Here is a 17,134-nt window from a genome sequence, read left to right on the forward strand (position 1 = left end):
CGCAATGAGGCCGCAAGCTTTAATTGTTTTAATCAGTAGGTTAGACATCTTAAACTTCAGGCAATTAATTGGAAGGGGATGACAGTGAAGGGCACACATTTCTTGAGGTTGTTTTGGTTAAGGTTAAGGTATCTGATTGCAATAAGGATTTTTAAAAGGACTAGCATCAAATGCATGGCAATTGTGTGATCCAATCCTTCTTGGAGGGGCTGGAATCTTCTAGAAGAGAGCCCCTCTTGAAATGGTCAATATTCCACTGGTTACTGTTCTCATGCATTAACACTTGGCCAAGCATATTGATTAGTCTATGTTCAATAGACTATCTGAGAAGTTTCAGGTAGCAATGCACTTTTGACCAGAGTATATGCATATGGACGAAAACTTGGGCATGGCTTCTATAGAAACTACAATCTGCCTGAGGGAAGTAACACCCATAAAACTTTTTAAACACCATGTTAAGAAACGAAATTTATTTGTAAAACAGGACCTGTATATAAAAATGCTGCACAATCAAGGTATACAAAAATACAAAATTTTTGTTTCTGATTACAATTCTAGTAGCAAGTTCAAACCAAAAACATCTCTCTTTCCAAGGCTTCCAACAAGCAGGGAACACAAGCTGGTGGAACATGGCAAAGCAGGAGTTGTGATGATGTCAAAGGTGAGCCAAATCCAAGCCTCCCATCTTGAGTGATGATTTCTAGAACAGGTTATAACAGCAGTTAACCTCAGAGGAGCAGCATCCACGTGACCCATTTTCCTTGCTTTGGGATCCAGTTTCTGTGGCTTTCAACCTGCTGAGCCCAGGTTTCTTTCATTCTTGTTGTCATACCCCAGGGACTTAAGCAAACTGTGTTCAGTGCCAGGGCAGAGCCACTCACTTCCTCCCACAAATTAAGGCTCCTCTTAATTCTCCTCCTAAATATCCTTACAGTAACATGTAATATATACATTAAAAGAGACTTAAAGCAGTGCTCTAGTTTAAGCCTAGACTAATGCCTTGGTTCCTGCTAACACACATGCATTCAAAACATGATTCATGTCAACAAACCTAATGAAGTTACATGGCATTAGTCATGCCAGAAAAGTTAAGCAGACTGGGTTAAAGTGTTAGCAGGAACGCAGGCTAATCTAGTTTGCTAGTCTTAAAATGTACTTCCATGATTGATTTCTGTGACTGATAGAGAAAGGATTATGCCCCCCTTTTTTTACTTGTCCTGAATTTTATTGCAAGTATTTTAAAAGATTATGATGTCAGATGATTTATAAAAAATGAAACTGAAGCATTTAGTTACACAGCAAAGACCACCAATTAATTACAGAATGCTATGTATGTTTCCTTTAGCAGCAATTTTAAAAGGTCTGATCCTTTGAAAGGAAGCACAGAATCAAAACAGCCATTTATAAAAACACTGGAGGCCATTCATATCTCCTGGGTGTCTCTGCGCCCATTTAGCTAAGCTTATCTAGAACATTAGCTCTCTTTTTCAAAATAAGGTTCCCTTAAGGAGTGATCCAACTGTTGAGGCATTACTTCTCTCTCTCCACATTTGCATTTAGTGCAATAAAGTTTAAAATTCTGCTCTGAAATATTTTTTACATTAACAAAAATAGTTCTTTTAAAAAAATTGTAACAAAACTGAATATATCACATAAACAGATCATGAAATTATTCTCTGCAGTTGCACTGTAAGCATTTACCATTACAATAAGCGAAACAATGGAGTATCAGCATTCATTATGTAGTAAGTGTCAGGAATGAAGAAAGTAATTTAACACACATAGAAACGGACACATTCTTATTACTGGATAAATGAAAGCTACTTACCAGTAATGAAGTTCTTCAAGAGGCCTCTGTGCATTTGCATTAATGGGGATTGAGCCCTGTCAAACTTTGGAACCTTCTGGGAAGCAATGTCTGTCCATTGCCACACTTTTTGCACTCTATGGGCTGGTATACACAAATAGCAGAGGAGAGGGCTAAATCTGTTCTGGAAATGTACTCCTTCAGGCTACAAGGTGAGGAATAGCATGGTTTAATGCTTCCCCATTTAAAAAAAACACCTCTGCTCAGAAGAAAACTAGATGTAAGGAGAAGGGTGTTAACCTTGTCTAACATGATACTTTTCTGTATGTAGTGATTTTGTATGTGTAGGTGGTGTATATTCAAACATGCAACCTAAACACTACACTTGCTGCTTAAGGTGGTATAATTCAAAAGCAGTCTTACTATCTGATCTGCTGTATGTGAAAGCCATGTAATGGAATTCAGAAAGTGCTCTTAATTCTTTCCAACCTCTACAAGAACCCTGCACTCTTAACTAGGACATACATCTAACAAGAAGCTTTTCTACATAAAGTGCTATCTCTTAAAACATCCCAATTACCTAGATAGCTGATGTAGGATAGGTTTTAACCTTTTAAGGAATCAACAGCACTGGTTCCTACTCTTTGCTTTGAAAGCAACTCAGGAACACAAAATAAAGGGCTGCAGAGAACATAAGCTTCACTTCTATTGTGTGGAATGAAAATGATCCCAGAGTTCAAAAGGTTTCCTTTTGAGAACATTAGAACAAGAATATCTCCAGCATCAATAGAATCCACTTTCAAAATCAATCTCCACATACCATAGGATAGAAGACGTCAGATCAATTTTGAAATCTTTTATGAAGCATCAAGTGGCTCCACATATTTGCACTGGTAGGAAACAGACATGATCAAAAACTTGTATTATTGCAAAACCCAAAAGAATAAGAAATGCTTTCCAGAATCTACATTGGGGTGGGGAATTGGATCCAGTTGGAGGACCAGGTCCAGAACTCACCCGCCCTTCATGGGCCATCTTGACAACTGGCCATTCACCTGTCAAATCATCTGATGTCAGGTGACTCAAAGTTCAAGCTGCGATTGCAAAGGAAAATTCTTGAATTCAAGCTAGGGATGCAAAGAATCTTGGAGATGGGTGGAAATGTTGCATTTTACTGTCAAAGTCTGATCTTAGTGTGTGGAGCCATAGCGCTAAGATCAGAGATAAGCATCTGCCTGCTCTTTGACAGTAAAAGGCAGTAGCCAAGGCATATCTCTGATGTTAGTGCTGTGATGCTTATCACCAAGAACAGAGATAAGAGATCCCTTAGCGCTAAGAGAACTTAACACTTAGTGCTCAGACTGGAGATTATAGATCTCTGCACCTGATGTCATATGCCATCAAATGACTGACAGGTATGTGTGGTTTGCCCAAAATGGCATCACAGGCCAAATTCAGTGGCCTGCAGGCTGGAGGCTCCTTGCTTCTGATTTTGGATAATATCTGGAACGTTCTAAACTCTTTGAATGAAGAGACCTAAGAGAGAATTCCATATGTTTTCACTTTACACTAAAGAGCAACTGGACATAAACAGCAGCAGACCTGTGTGTTAAAATGGAGGCTGTCCCAACTTCCTGTAAACTGGAGGGATGGGAGGGGATTTAAAGTGCAATATGGGTGGGCAGCAGAGGCCACTGGACACTTCTCCCCCAGTGCTTTTTTCACTCACCCCCTTTTCTCTGGGCAGAGTCCAAGATTTTTGGGGGGGGGCAGGGGACTTCTGGAATGAAACTGGGTTTTTGGGGGGTGGGAGCATGGGAGGAGTTAGAGTTCATCAAGCCCCTTCCACATGCTGATGCCATGCTTTAAATATCCCCCCAATTTATAGGCACTTGGCATGTTCAAACATACAGGTTGTGCCACCACGACATCTAATTTGCCACTACAATAACTGAAATAGCAGACTGCCCCTTTCTTTTTATAGCTTCATTCTTGAAGTGTAGGAAAGTAGAAAAGGACACAGATAGTGCTACCTGGAAGTTTCTGAAGTATTCATGTGGCACTCAGGTACCATAAGCAATGCATGCACAGAGGCCACTTCAAGAACTACTTTAGATACTAAGGCAGAGACATTTAAAAACAATGTTCATCTGCTCTTTCCCACCATATTCCACTAATTACCAAACATACAATGAAAACCAAGACAAATAAATGGTTTCAACAGTAAAAACAAATAAACCCACAAATGACTTACAGTACTTAAATTTTTTTGTATAGTTATATGGTTTGTCTCTGTATACTCCCAAGTATCTTTCCATGTAGTCATGGCTGAACAGTAACGGAGTATATGTAAGGCTGAACTTTAGAAGCCTCTTCTCCAACTGCTTATTTAAAGAATTTGCGTAGTTCAAAAGAATGACGATGTGCAAAGGACAAAATTGAACTCAAGGGGAAATAATAAGATAACACAGGACAAAAGTTGCATATAAAACTCATCCTCCCTCATATGCCTTTAGTTTGTCCTTCACAGATTCAGGGGCTGTTTCAATATCTAAATACCTGAGGAGTTGGTTAGTTTTTTAAAAAAACGTTTTAGATATAAATTGTCTAATGGGTTAATGAGGAAAACAAACTGAATATGTTAAACTTACTGGATCCCATTAGCATCCCATTGCAAAAGAGCAAGCAAACTCCCAACATGATTAATGTATTATTCATTCCAGTTCTTTAAAAAAAAATCTATGAAGGGTTTCCCCCTCCAGAATAGTCATTATCCATTGCATTTTAAAGATTTATGCTAATTAAAAATAACTATGAGGGGAAATTACTTGACCCACTTATGTTATTCCAAATTTGTAATCTTACATGATCCTTTTTAAATATTATGGAATCCATCTCCATTTATGGAATATCTCCATCAGATTACAATCATAACATTGCCACAAGCCACAATGATTAGATTTTTAAATGGAACAATGATAAAAGTTGCTTGTAAAAGCCACCCGTATGAAAAGAGTACATGTTTCACAAAAATAATCGTTAAAAAAGTATTAAATCCCTGTTCCTTTTCTCTGATTTTGGCTGCTTTTTTAAATAATATATATAGATATATATAGAGAGATAGCTAGATAAGATAGATATTGTTTTGGAATGTCAATGGTTTCCTTAATGGTTGACCAGCTTCAAGATGCTCCAGAGGCCTAGAAAATAAGAAGTTATAAATAAAGTTAGGAAAAGGTAAAAAAGGAAGTGATGTTTACAGACAGAAAAGCATCAATACAAATAGTACTATCATTTTGAAAAGATATCTGCGGTTCAAGCAGGCAAATCTAATGAAGTATTACAATTTACTAAAGAACCAGAAAAGATTATGGGTTTTTGCAACAGAGAATATCCTCAAGAAAATACGTCCTTGGAATAATCTGTAATGTTTCATTAATTTAGTGTGTTGGTAACATGTGCTGTGTAGATATAATGCATTTCATTTAATTCTGTTTGTTTGATCTTGTGTTGCACTTTGATATTTAAAAGCTAACAATAATTCTGAAAAGCTTCTTTTAAATATAAATAAATAGAAAAATACTTCTCTGGAGCTCTTTTGCAAACTTTATCAATCAACGCCGTGGTAAAGGAAGCATAAATACAAAGTGCTCAGCAGAAGGTACAGTAACCCTGCAAGCGTCCATCTAGTATACGCAAACAGTAGAAGCTGGTCAACGGGGAGGGGTAGCAGCAGAGCTTGGAAAAGTTACTTTTTTGAACTTACCTGACCTGACCTCCCATCACTGGTGTAGCTGTGGCTTACCAGGAGTGAGGTGTGGTGTGGTGTAAACACTGGTGGGAAGTGCTGGATTGGCTCTGCCGGTTAACTTCAACAACTCTCCTCTTCCTCCCAGTAAGCTGCAGCAGCACCCATGACAGGAAGTCAGATAAGCATTGCTGCCCCTCTCTGCTGATCACTACTGCATCCAAACTATTGTCAGGATTACTGGAAAGGATGTAGGCAGATTAGTTCATTCTTCCACCTTGGATGAGAATGCCCAACTGTGTGGGAGTTTGGGAACATGGCTGCTGATTACTGCCAGAAATTTCTCCAGATTAGACCACCAATAACTCCCAAAACTATGCTGCATCTTAATTTTGAACCTAATGGCCAAGGTTTCCTGCACAGACTCTCTCAAACAATTGCATATAGTGACAAACTTTCATATGGCATGTAATTTGAAGAATCTAAAACAATCATCTCAACAACAGTGGACTGATAAAATTTGGGAGACAGGTTATATACAAACTTACTCAAGTGCTACAAGCAAGAAATCCTCATTAATATATATATATACTATGGCACCATGGTTACTATTTCTTTTCCAAGCCCTAACATCTAATCTTTTCCAAACATCTAACTTAATTCCAATAAAGAACAGGTGGCAAAATGTTGCTATGATTGATATGTCATATCATTTATATATAATAATAGTGGTCTAGCTTTCCCACAAGTATGATATACTAAGGATTGTAATCAGTGAATTTCTATGTTTAGTATGTTTGCTGTATTGTTTTGTGTGTGTGTGTGTGTGTGTGTGTGTGTGGTGTTTGCCTTATTTTCATCTCTATTTCAAAATAAAATTCCATTAAAGTATGACCCCCCCTTTCAGAAATTAGATCATTCATATGCACTTCTTTCCAAAGCCACGTCAAAGGCCAGGATCCAAAGAGCTATTTTAAGCATGTCTGGTGGGATTTTTAAAAACTTTTATTCTTTCAAACAGAAGACTCCTGCTCCAGATCTCAAACTGCTCTGAGTGTACAGAGTTTCAAAAGCAGCTTGCCACAAAGATTTGGGGGGGATGCTTTTCAAGAAACAGAAGCCTGTATATCCCTGGAGTGCATAGAACTATTTCTCTGAATCTTGCTCAGAGTTTACAAATAGGTAATTTTAATAAATGTAGAGGGCTACAAATAGGAATACTTCAAGTTCTTATAGAATCAAAGCTCATCAACAACAGCCTAACAAGCTTTTAGAATTATAAAATTAAAAAGGTTTATCACCCTAACATTTAGGAAATATGAAGTTTCAGTTTCTTTGGTGTCTGCATTGGTTGAATAATTGGATCAGATTCTCTACTAATCAACCAAGTGGACCTGAAGAACACAAACCCTCATTTTTAAATGCAATAGCCACTCAGAACTCCTGAAGGCAATTTATTATACTCCATTTCACATTTGTATACTGCTGTTCATTCAAGAAGCTCAAGGTGAGCTAAATTGGGCTGAAAGATTATGGGTGGTCCCCAAAGACATGCAAATAAGCTTTGTGACAAAACAGGGTGTCCCTGGTTCAAATCCCACACTCTTGTCTACCTCATGACACTTGCTACAGTATACATGTAAACACATGATCTGCTAATATACTGCCAAGTGATGAAAAGAATTTGAACACTTCATTGCTCCCTCAGATCTGTGCAAAAGCAGAGACGTGTCAGAAAATTCTTCACGTTGCTTGGCAGAGCAGTACAGATGATGAAGTGATTAACTATTTGGCCCTCCAGATGTTGATGAACTACAACTTCCATCATCCCTGGCCATGCTTGCTGGAGGTGATGGGAGCTGTAGTTCAGCAACATCTGAAGGGGAAAAAGTTCCCCACACCTGTACTACCACTTGTTGGGGGAATCATAGCAGGAGCAGTGGAGGGCAGACAGACAAAGAAGAGACTATGGGACAGATCAGAGAGTGTTGTGGGCCTTGGTTTACCCTTTTTTTACTGACTAAGCCAGGATCATAAACAATGATTTTATCTTTGCTTGGTTGAACCAACTCTAGGCAGCTTGAGTTTGGATCTAACAGTTTGGATCTATCTGATGGAGATTTATATACTATGCACAGAGCGGCCCTTTTAGCAGTGGCAGCAAAAACCAGGCAAAAGGTTTGGATTAGGGTGTGTTAATTGCAGAGGTAATTTCTTGTTCTACTGTTTTACTGTGTATTATATTTCATAATCTTCCCCATCATTATTAAGCTCAGTTGGCGTCTTTTACTGGCCTATGACAAACACACAAAAAAAAAAAAAAGGGAGAAAAGAAATCTTGAGACACCCTGTCTAAGAAAGGAATACCAGAACTTTCTTGCAGAATCAGACCAAGGATTTACTCAAACATTCTGCTTACAACCTTGATCACCCAGAAGCCCCCATAAAGCTCGAAAGCAGAGCATAGCAGAATCGTTTTGACCAAGCATGCCAGATCTTTATCTCTCCCCACCTCACAAGCAAACTTTAACAGGTGGGCAGGACCACTTGTCTCTCAAGCACCTGACATCATAAGGATAGTCACTAAGCAGGAGTGAATTCCCTGCACATCAGCTGATATGCAGGGCATATGTGTTTCAATACTGCTTTCTGAAGAGTCTGGACATGTGAACCATGCAGGGTTGATTGGCGGGGAAGCGTCGATCCTGCTTTCTGTGTCTATACATATGATGTACCTGGTTGGCCACTGTGAGAACAGGATGCTGGACTAGATGGGCCACTGGCCTGATCCAGCAGGCTCTTCTTAAGTTCTTATGTTCTTACGTTAGGTGTGGGGCAGGTGGGCATGGTTTGATGAAAATGGCCTTGTGGACCAAATGGGAAGGCCACTTTCCCACCCCTGCCCTATTGCCTACCCTCAAATAACTGGCACATGGTAATCAGAGATCTACAGGCTCTAAATACTGAGGTCCCATTCTGAGTTATCATTTATTACTAGTAGTCTTTGAGAAACCCAACTTCTATGAATTTCTCCAATTCTTTTCAGGAGACATCTACGCTTGTTGTTATTATAACATCTATAGCAATGTGTTAATTATGCACTGTGTGAAGTAATACTTCCATGTGTTTGACTTGAACTTCCCACTGATCTTAGGATACTAGAAGTTCGGTTTCCTGAGAGACTCTCATCTTTTTATAAACATGCATTTTATTTATTTATTTATTACATTTATATGCTGCCCCATAGCCGAAGCTCTCTGGGCGGTTCACAGCAATTAAAAACAATAAAAACAAATATACAAATACATTTGTGTTGCCCTCTATTGTGAGTTCTATTCAGTGGTCCCCTATAACTTCAGACAAGCTGGTCACATGGGCATCAGCACACGCACACACTTTTAGCAAGTATTATATTTAATATTTCTATTATATGCTTATCTAGCCAGCAACTCGTATTTAAGCCTCATGAAGTCTCAGACATGGTTATGATAATTAAACAGCAAAATAAAGTATCTTCTTCTTGCCTCACTCGAATATCCACCTCAGAACCAAACTGTGATGAGTGCCATTTACAGTGAATGTGTGAACTAATCTTAAGAGCTAGTTTACAAATGCTTTATATCACTTAATCTCTCATTTCTTGATGACTCAGCCAAATGTTTGAACTGTCTCCAGTGAAAAGCAGTGATCAAATTATGGAGGGGAAATGTCAGGGGTCCATAGTGAAACTCACAAGCCCCAGCTTCCCTCCCCAATGTTAGTCAAATCATGGCCACCTGGGAATGAGAAGAACGGTCGCTTAGGGGGGGCAGGCCCCCACTCCCTTCCCATTAGAACACTGGTAAAAAGGAATCAGTTAAGACGGTCTTCCCTAATCTTGTAGTCCAGCAGTATCAGGGGACCCAGCTCCCATCATCCCTAACCATTGGCCATGCTGGCTGACATGTTGGAAGTTGCAGTCAAGCGACTTCCGGGAAGGGTGACTTAGCCTGTGCCTGCTTTTGAGACGGGCTCCTGCCTCAAAAGAAGCTTATTCAGATATATCAGTCAGATTTTTTTTTTTTTTGACTGATTAAACTTCTCCCGGGTAGGGAGAAACGAAGAGATTAACCTCAAAGCCTATTTTTGTTGGGACGACCAGATCTCATTAATTTATGGGACGAGGTCCAGCCGACGAAGGTGGGACGGATTTTCAACAACAAGCTCTATCTGATAAAGCGAACGTTCATCTTATCTTCTAAGAGAGAACGCACTAACAGGCAAGCACCCTTCTTTCTATATTTTTCTTTTACTTGACTTAAATTGTTGCTGTTTAAAAGAGATTTGCCAGATTGATCGGTTTTTGACATCTCACTGGGGAGCCATAACTTCTCTCTGCTACTCACTAATTAATAGCTTATCTCTGTTTTTGTTGCAAAAAGCTGTCCTGGATTTGCATTCTAAAGATATACACAGAAGAGGGATTTCTATTCCAGATTTTTATTTTGAAGAATATTATATTGTCTGAGACTACTCTCTTTTTGGTCTATTTTATTTTGACGAATCTGTTTCCTGACGACCGCCATTAATTGTTTCGATCCTGGGAACTGCATTTTGTTTACTTAAGCATGGAGAGATAAGGCTGTCTGCTCTGTTTATACTGTGATGTCACCAAGTTTGGAGTATTAACCCAATTGTTGCTGAAATAAGAAGTGGTTTTCCTATATTTTTCTTTTAAAATGGCAATTAAGAAAGTGGCTGAGAATCTGGAAATAACTATGTTTCAGAAAATAATGGATGAGATTGAGATAACGAAACAAAACCTGCGACAGGGTTGTAAGGAGCTGAAAATTGAATTGAGTAAAATGAAGCAGGAGATTAAAGATATAGGGGTCCCTGTGAGAGAGGTGACCCTGGAAGGGGTCCCTGTGAGAGAGGAGACCCCGGAGATTGGAACAAACGTGGAACAGGAAAAAGATTTGGAGTCTATGGACTTTAGAAACAAAATCTATTGTTTGGAGACACAGGAGATTAAAGACTTAGGGGTCCTTGTGAGAGAGGAGACCCTGGAGACTGGAACAGGGGTCCCTGTGAGAGAGGAGACCCTGGAGACTGGAACAGGGGTCCCTGTGAGAGAGGAGATCCCGGAGATTGGAACAAACGTGGAACAGGAACAAGATTTGGAGTCTATGGACTTTAGAAATAAAATCTATTGTTTGGAACTCAATGTTATCTCTGAAGAAATTAATGAAGATTCTAGAGATAAAGTTATCAATGGCATGGATAATCTTCTGGACTGGAATGATGTGATGGAGCCCAATATAGAGAAAATCTATGGAATTAACTGCAGCCATGTGACAATGGAAAAACTTTCAAGAGATGACCCAGTGTATTTTGAAAAAAAGAACAGAGATATGATTTTACAGCAGTATTTCAGCAACCTATTCAGAATGGATGGCAAGAAAATATTTGGGATAGAGGTAATTCCCATCAGACTCTTACTATATGACTATGGCTTTGACAGCAAGATTATTATGGAATACTGATAATGGAAGATTGGATACTGAAATTACTGGACTTAACAAGACTACTGAAGATGGAAGATGGAAAATGGAACTAATAGGGATAATAGAACAATGGCTACTGAAATTACTGAATCTAACAGATTCTGATGTGATGGATTAATTGAAATGTTTATTTTGACTATGGTTATGACAATAAGATTATCATAATTAGTAATGAGATGGATTAATCGATATGCTTATCTGGAAAAAAAAATTGATAGATATATTTCTTAAAGAATTGAAACCTCTCTTTGACTTTTTGTGGAAAGAATAAAGTAATGTTTATGAGATTTGATGATTAAGTAAGATAACTACTGGAGGAAAGTGATTTTATAATATGACTTAAGAGACAGGATTGTTATATATTATAGACTTATAACTGATTTGATCTTTGACAAATGGGAAGTCAATATTTTACTCTTTATTTTTTATTTTTGTTTTTTTTTTCTTTTTTTTTTTTTGTTTAACTATTTTTGATTTTGTTTTTTGTCTTTGAATGTTTTATGATTTCGTCTTGTATGTTTTATGAAAATCTGAATAAAAATTATTGAAAAAAAAAAAAGGAAGTTGCAGTCAAGCAACCATCGGGGGAGTCACAGTTGAAGAAGATTGTGTTAAGAGTTGAAAATCACAAAGCTGATGGCTTACTCACATCCCTTCATGCTACTATCAACATGCTGTCAGGGAAACTCTCCCTATGCCAACACCCACTTGGGCTGCCACCAAAAATACATTTTCAAAAGTATTAAATGAGAAAGGAAAGCCTTCTCCCTGAGAAACCGTCAAGTGTATGACCTATGCTTTCCAGCTTCCTTTGTTCCTCAGAATAGGTTTCCCATTCCACAAATTCACTTCCTGTTCTCAGTTTTTCAAGGGAGATGATGACAGCGTCAGCATCTTTGAGAAGTACAAGCTCATTTGTATATTTTACTCATGCCAGGTCAATGTATTCAACTGCAAACATTTGCTGCAATGTATCACGTAAACCAGACACAAGTATTACAACTGCGTGGTGGGGGAGGGAAGGAGCATTTACACATATGTTGCCACTTCAGTATCAGTACAGAATATATTATGTACAGTAATGAAATTATTTTCTTATACTGGTTCCTGGCTTCTTCTTATTCCCAGGACGTTCATGCTTTATGAAAAAGGAATTGCATTTCAGAATAAAACAAGGAAGTGTCGAATGGAAAGTGCTCAAATCCACATTTGTCCACTAGACACAATGTTAAACACGGAAGGAGCAATGACAAAGAGAGAAGGGAGGGGGAGAGAAGAAGTAGAATTGGGAAAAATGTTACTTTAGCAGGTTGGAAGGAGTAACTGTATCCATTTCCTTGGTGACAGGGTAATGTGTGGAAACTTTAAAATGAGTGATTGTCCAAATCATGCTGCAGTGAGCTGGTTTGTATGCTTAAAAACAGGGAAGTGAATTAGCCAGAATCACTCCCAATCACCTCTGAACTCCTCAGTCAGATATATCAGGTACCCAATTGCAGCAAAGTAGAGTGGAGGCTGCTAATGTGCTGGCAAAAGGCTAATCTTCACCACTTTAAAGGTGGGAGGTCAAGTGACTCACAGACATAGCCACTGTGCCTTCCAGAATCCTATTAGCAACTCAGTGCAGGGTCACATTACCCAACAGAAGAATAGTAAATATTATGTTAAGTCCATAGGCAAGTTTTGAAACCACTCTGCAATGAAAAGAGACACCACAGAAAGGATACCTGAGCACGTTGTTATCTATGTTTGATATTGCTTTCAAGACAAGGACTATTTTTCTCCTGTGTGTATACAGCCCCAAGGAAATTGTGAGTACAAATAATGTCACTACTGAGAGAATTCGGGTGTGCTCTGTGGTTACAGAAACACAGTAGAAGAATGAAGATACAGTTCCTTCCAGCTTACTTTATGGGAGATGGTCTCAGCTGTAACAAAAACTCTGCCTTCCAGGTGATAGGCAAGCTCACAAACAAAAAAAGCAAAATATCCTGAGCGACACAAATGACAAAGACTTCTCCTGAAGAAGCATAGTCAGTGGAAATAGAAAGGGACAAGAAGTACAAGTGAAACTCTTGGAAGAGAGCAGCCACCTCTTTCATTGGACCTACCATTGGTTTGAGCTCTCTGCCTTCAGCTCCACCTCCCCGGCCAGCTTCTTTCATTGCTTTTCTGCTGTTCTCCACAAATTCCTGAAAGGCAATAAGGAAAAGGTCCTCCATCATGGCTCAATACCAAAGACCGTTGGTCTTCAACTGTTGGGGTGGGATCCAATGCCGAGCCATAGCATTATCTAAAGCAACAACAGCACTACAAAATGGGTCCCCAAATGCATGGTTGGGTTAAAGGTGGGCCCTGGGTCTGAAATGGTTGAAGAATATTGCCACAGACAGTCTTGGAAAACTGGAGCAGAGTAGTAGTAGAGAGAACGCAGAGAACTTCACAGCCAAGTGGTGATTTGAACCGGTTTGCCCCTGCATCTATCTTGACATTCTCACCACTATGCCACACTGGTTCTCAATTAGTTACTTCCTGGTTTGTGTCAAACAACAGTTTAGTATTACATCTAAACTGGAAAACCATGGTTTGCAGTTGCCCTGCAAAACAGGATTGAAAACCAAGATTAAACAATTAACACCCTTGTTATGTCAGCACCCTGCCAACATTCCACTTTTAGCAGAGGAAGACGTGGTTTCCCTTTATAACAAAGCTGCTATTAGGGACTCTGCCTATTTCCCCCGTCCCTTGCTATAAACATCCAGGTTTCCAATCAAGCCTCAATGCCCCGTCCCCCATGTATCTTTGACTCTCAAAGATAACAGCCCTGGTTGGTCCTCTGTAATCTGCTACAGTTACTTTCTCAGGTACTTCACAGCCACCGTTGATACTGTCTCCCCCTTTTGTTTTGCCACCCTTGTATACTTGTAATAGTTGGCCAAGAACCAGGCATGTTTCAAAAGAACAAATAAATTTATTATTTATGTTTCAAGTACTCAAGCATGTCCTTTCTAAACATGTTTTTACTTATATAGTTCCAACAGTCTTTACTGTATTGTCAGTTAATATTAACCTACCTATATAACCCTCTTCAACCCACACACCCACACACCCTCCAGCCCTCTCCCTCCAAATGTCAAACCCTGTCCCTCTCCAACTACAATTCCTATCCAACTGTCAAACCTTTTAAATATATATCAATCATTCCACATTCACCCAGCCAATCACGCACAGCATTCATCAACATTCCATACTCACCTTCCCCATTCCCAACTCTCACTACTTACCATACTCTCCCTATTAAAACCTCACTTACCATAAACAATGAAATAAATACACAACTATTATTTACATAGAAATATGGAACATCACAACTCTTAAAGCAGTGATTCTTAAACTGTGGCCCAAGATTCAGCAACAGCCCCCCGTCTTCAGTACAGCTGAGCAACTACTCCACAGAACCCTCAAAGAAACACCTGCTCGAGTGCATGGTTCTACCCACTGCAAGGTAAGCAAATGCAGCGGCCCACAAAAAAACAAGACAAACTAGAGTCCTTAGTATCACTACTGCAAGTATCACTTTGTGATTCCTCATATTTAGATTCACAGAAAATGATAAAGAGCTTACCATAAGAACTTTATCCATGTAGAACTCCTTCCCAGGGCTGCCATCATTATACTTAGTGTCAATGGCAAAACATAAGAAAAGGACATCCACTACCATTTCATAAATGGATAGGAAGCAGTGAGCGACCAAGAACGCAAACAGGCAGACAATGATGAGCGGCAGCACCCACACTGTGTAGTCTCGTTGGTAGTTCAGCAGCATGATCCCTGCCAAGCCCGTGCTGCACACTATGAGAATCTAGAGAGCAAAGAGAGTGTTGACTGCCAAAGGCCACATTGCATCCAGGTTTCAGTTGATGTGAAATACCACAGGAAGCTTAATGCTGCCAAGTCTCTATTTAAAGTATTTATTTAGTAGAAAGATTTTAAAATCCGATTTATGTATTCATTTTTTAGTGGCCTACAAGTAGATTTATAGCAGGGATTAATTGAATTTTGTTTAGTGTTCCCAGACAAATGACAAGCTGTGTAAACCACGGGACACACCTTGGTTACATCTTGTGGTTTATCTGAAGAGAGCTAAACCACAAACCTGGGTTTGGACAACAGGCAGCCAAAACCATGGCTTAGTACATGCAGCAGTAAAACAACCAGGATGGAGCAAACCATCAGTGATCTTCTTTCTGGGAGCCCTCACATTTGCTCATTTAAGCTAAACCATGGTTTTGCATAGTGTTATGTGCAAACTGCGCTGGGTAAAATGCACCTATTTAACTATATAATTAATTAGAAAGTCTTTTGTTCCTATAGGACAGTTCCTATTCTCTCCTGTTTTAACACATTACACAGCAACAAACCTGTGTTTGCCACTGATTGTACTTTTGACAGGAAGCCACATCTAATCCTAGTTCTGCATACCTGCACAATACATGTAGTCACACTCTAGTTGTACACCTTAAAAAAACCATAGTGTGTGAAGAGGCCCTTAAGACATCTGCATGGTTTGAGAAGTACCCATAATGAGTCATCTCTACCTTCCCCAGCACTTTCTGAGGGAGTAAATATATATGTCAGCACTTAGGGCTGTCACTGAAAAAGGACAGAGATTTAAGTTATAGAAAAAACATTTAGGTTGGCTATCAAGAAATGCTTGCTGGCAATATGCATAATTGAGCAATAGAATAAAAGGACTTTGCGGGTTGCCTTTGCCACAGTTTTGAAGAAGAGAGCTGATCAAAGTGTGGCTATAGCCCACAAACCTCTTTTGTTGCAGAGCTCAGGTGAGTTTGATTCCAACTCTGACTCCAAGGAAAGAATCAATGATCCTAGTTATCAGTGCTAACCCTGATCCACAATTTCCCAGTTGGCAACTTTTAAGAGTGTAATCGTACCTCCGTGTGTGTGTGTGCACGCATGTGCAAGTGCATGCTCATGCAGAAAACAGTAAAGCCCAAAACAAAAAGTAGCAGTTTGAAATTTTGAAATTGTTGCCTTTGAACAAAATGGAGTGATGCAGAGGTAGAAATGACCAACCTCTAAATTCTTAGGGACCATTCAGTTCTCCAGACATCTATATGGGGCCTGGAACTCTCCAACCCCATTGTAGCTGGCCACACACTATCAAGTGTGGGGAACCTTTGGTCATCCAGATGTTGCTGAACTATAACTCCCAAAAGCCCTAACAAGTATGGCCAATGGCCAGGGTTGATGGAAGTTTTAGTTCAGCAACATCTAGAAGGCTAAAGGTTCCCCACACCTGTACTGCTACTGGCTGGAGTAAATCATAACAGGAGCAATGGAGAGAGTGAGACTGACAAGAGGCAAGACTGTGGGCCAGATCAGAAGGTTATTTGGGCCTTGGTTTAACCTTTTTTTAGTGAATGAACCAAGATCACAAACAACAATTTGGTCTTTGCTTGTTTGAACTAACTCTAGGTAAGGGCTTCAGAGATATTTGGATGACATGAACATCAACCAGGGGTGGAGAACTGAGGGGATACAGACATCCTCTGTGGCCCTTTGCCTTTCTAGAATGGGTGTGAGGTACTGCCCACACGTCATAAAATGATATGAAACACACACAGAGATCTCATTACTTATTTCAAAACAAGTGGAACTTGTGAGCATTTACACGCACACACACCAGGAACTAATTAAAGTTGTCTTTGGAGCCATCCCTACTGTATAGAGCAGTAGCAAGAAAAAGGGTATGTGTGGTGCAAATATCTCCAAATGACAACATTGCTATTTTCTAAAACATCAGATTCTTTCAATCTCTTGCCTCATTTGTAAGAGGAAAGATCTTCTCTTGTACAGTTCCTAAGAATCCTTAGCATGTTTTAGAAAAGTAATGTAAGCCATTTCAATGCTTCTTTCATATATGTTTACCTTAGAAATGTATGGCAGTTACATAAAAAATGGATTTTCAATGTATTGTCTTGTGTGAATCCTGCTTATCATGACCACTAC

The 17,134-nt window shown here is 39.3% G+C and overlaps 1 protein-coding gene across 3 annotated transcripts in view; it reads right to left on the bottom strand.

The window, feature by feature from the left end:
• Positions 1-455: 455 nt before the first annotated feature.
• SLC44A1 (solute carrier family 44 member 1) overlaps positions 456-17,134 on the bottom strand; it is a 130,181-nt gene continuing 113,502 nt past the window's right edge. For 2 of the 3 annotated variants that reach the window (XM_061633143.1, XM_061633151.1), the window contains 2 exons: positions 14,727-14,963; positions 13,006-13,293 (listed from right to left, as the gene is read on the bottom strand). In XM_061633143.1, the coding sequence (XP_061489127.1) occupies positions 13,006-13,293; positions 14,727-14,963 (525 nt within the window). Of the gene's footprint in view, positions 5,008-13,005; positions 13,294-14,726; positions 14,964-17,134 lie in introns of those variants that run through there. The other variant, XM_061633159.1, reaches the window with a different exon arrangement.

The sequence above is a fragment of the Rhineura floridana genome, chromosome 1 (genome assembly GCF_030035675.1).
Source record: "Rhineura floridana isolate rRhiFlo1 chromosome 1, rRhiFlo1.hap2, whole genome shotgun sequence".
Taxonomy (NCBI): domain Eukaryota; kingdom Metazoa; phylum Chordata; class Lepidosauria; order Squamata; family Rhineuridae; genus Rhineura; species Rhineura floridana.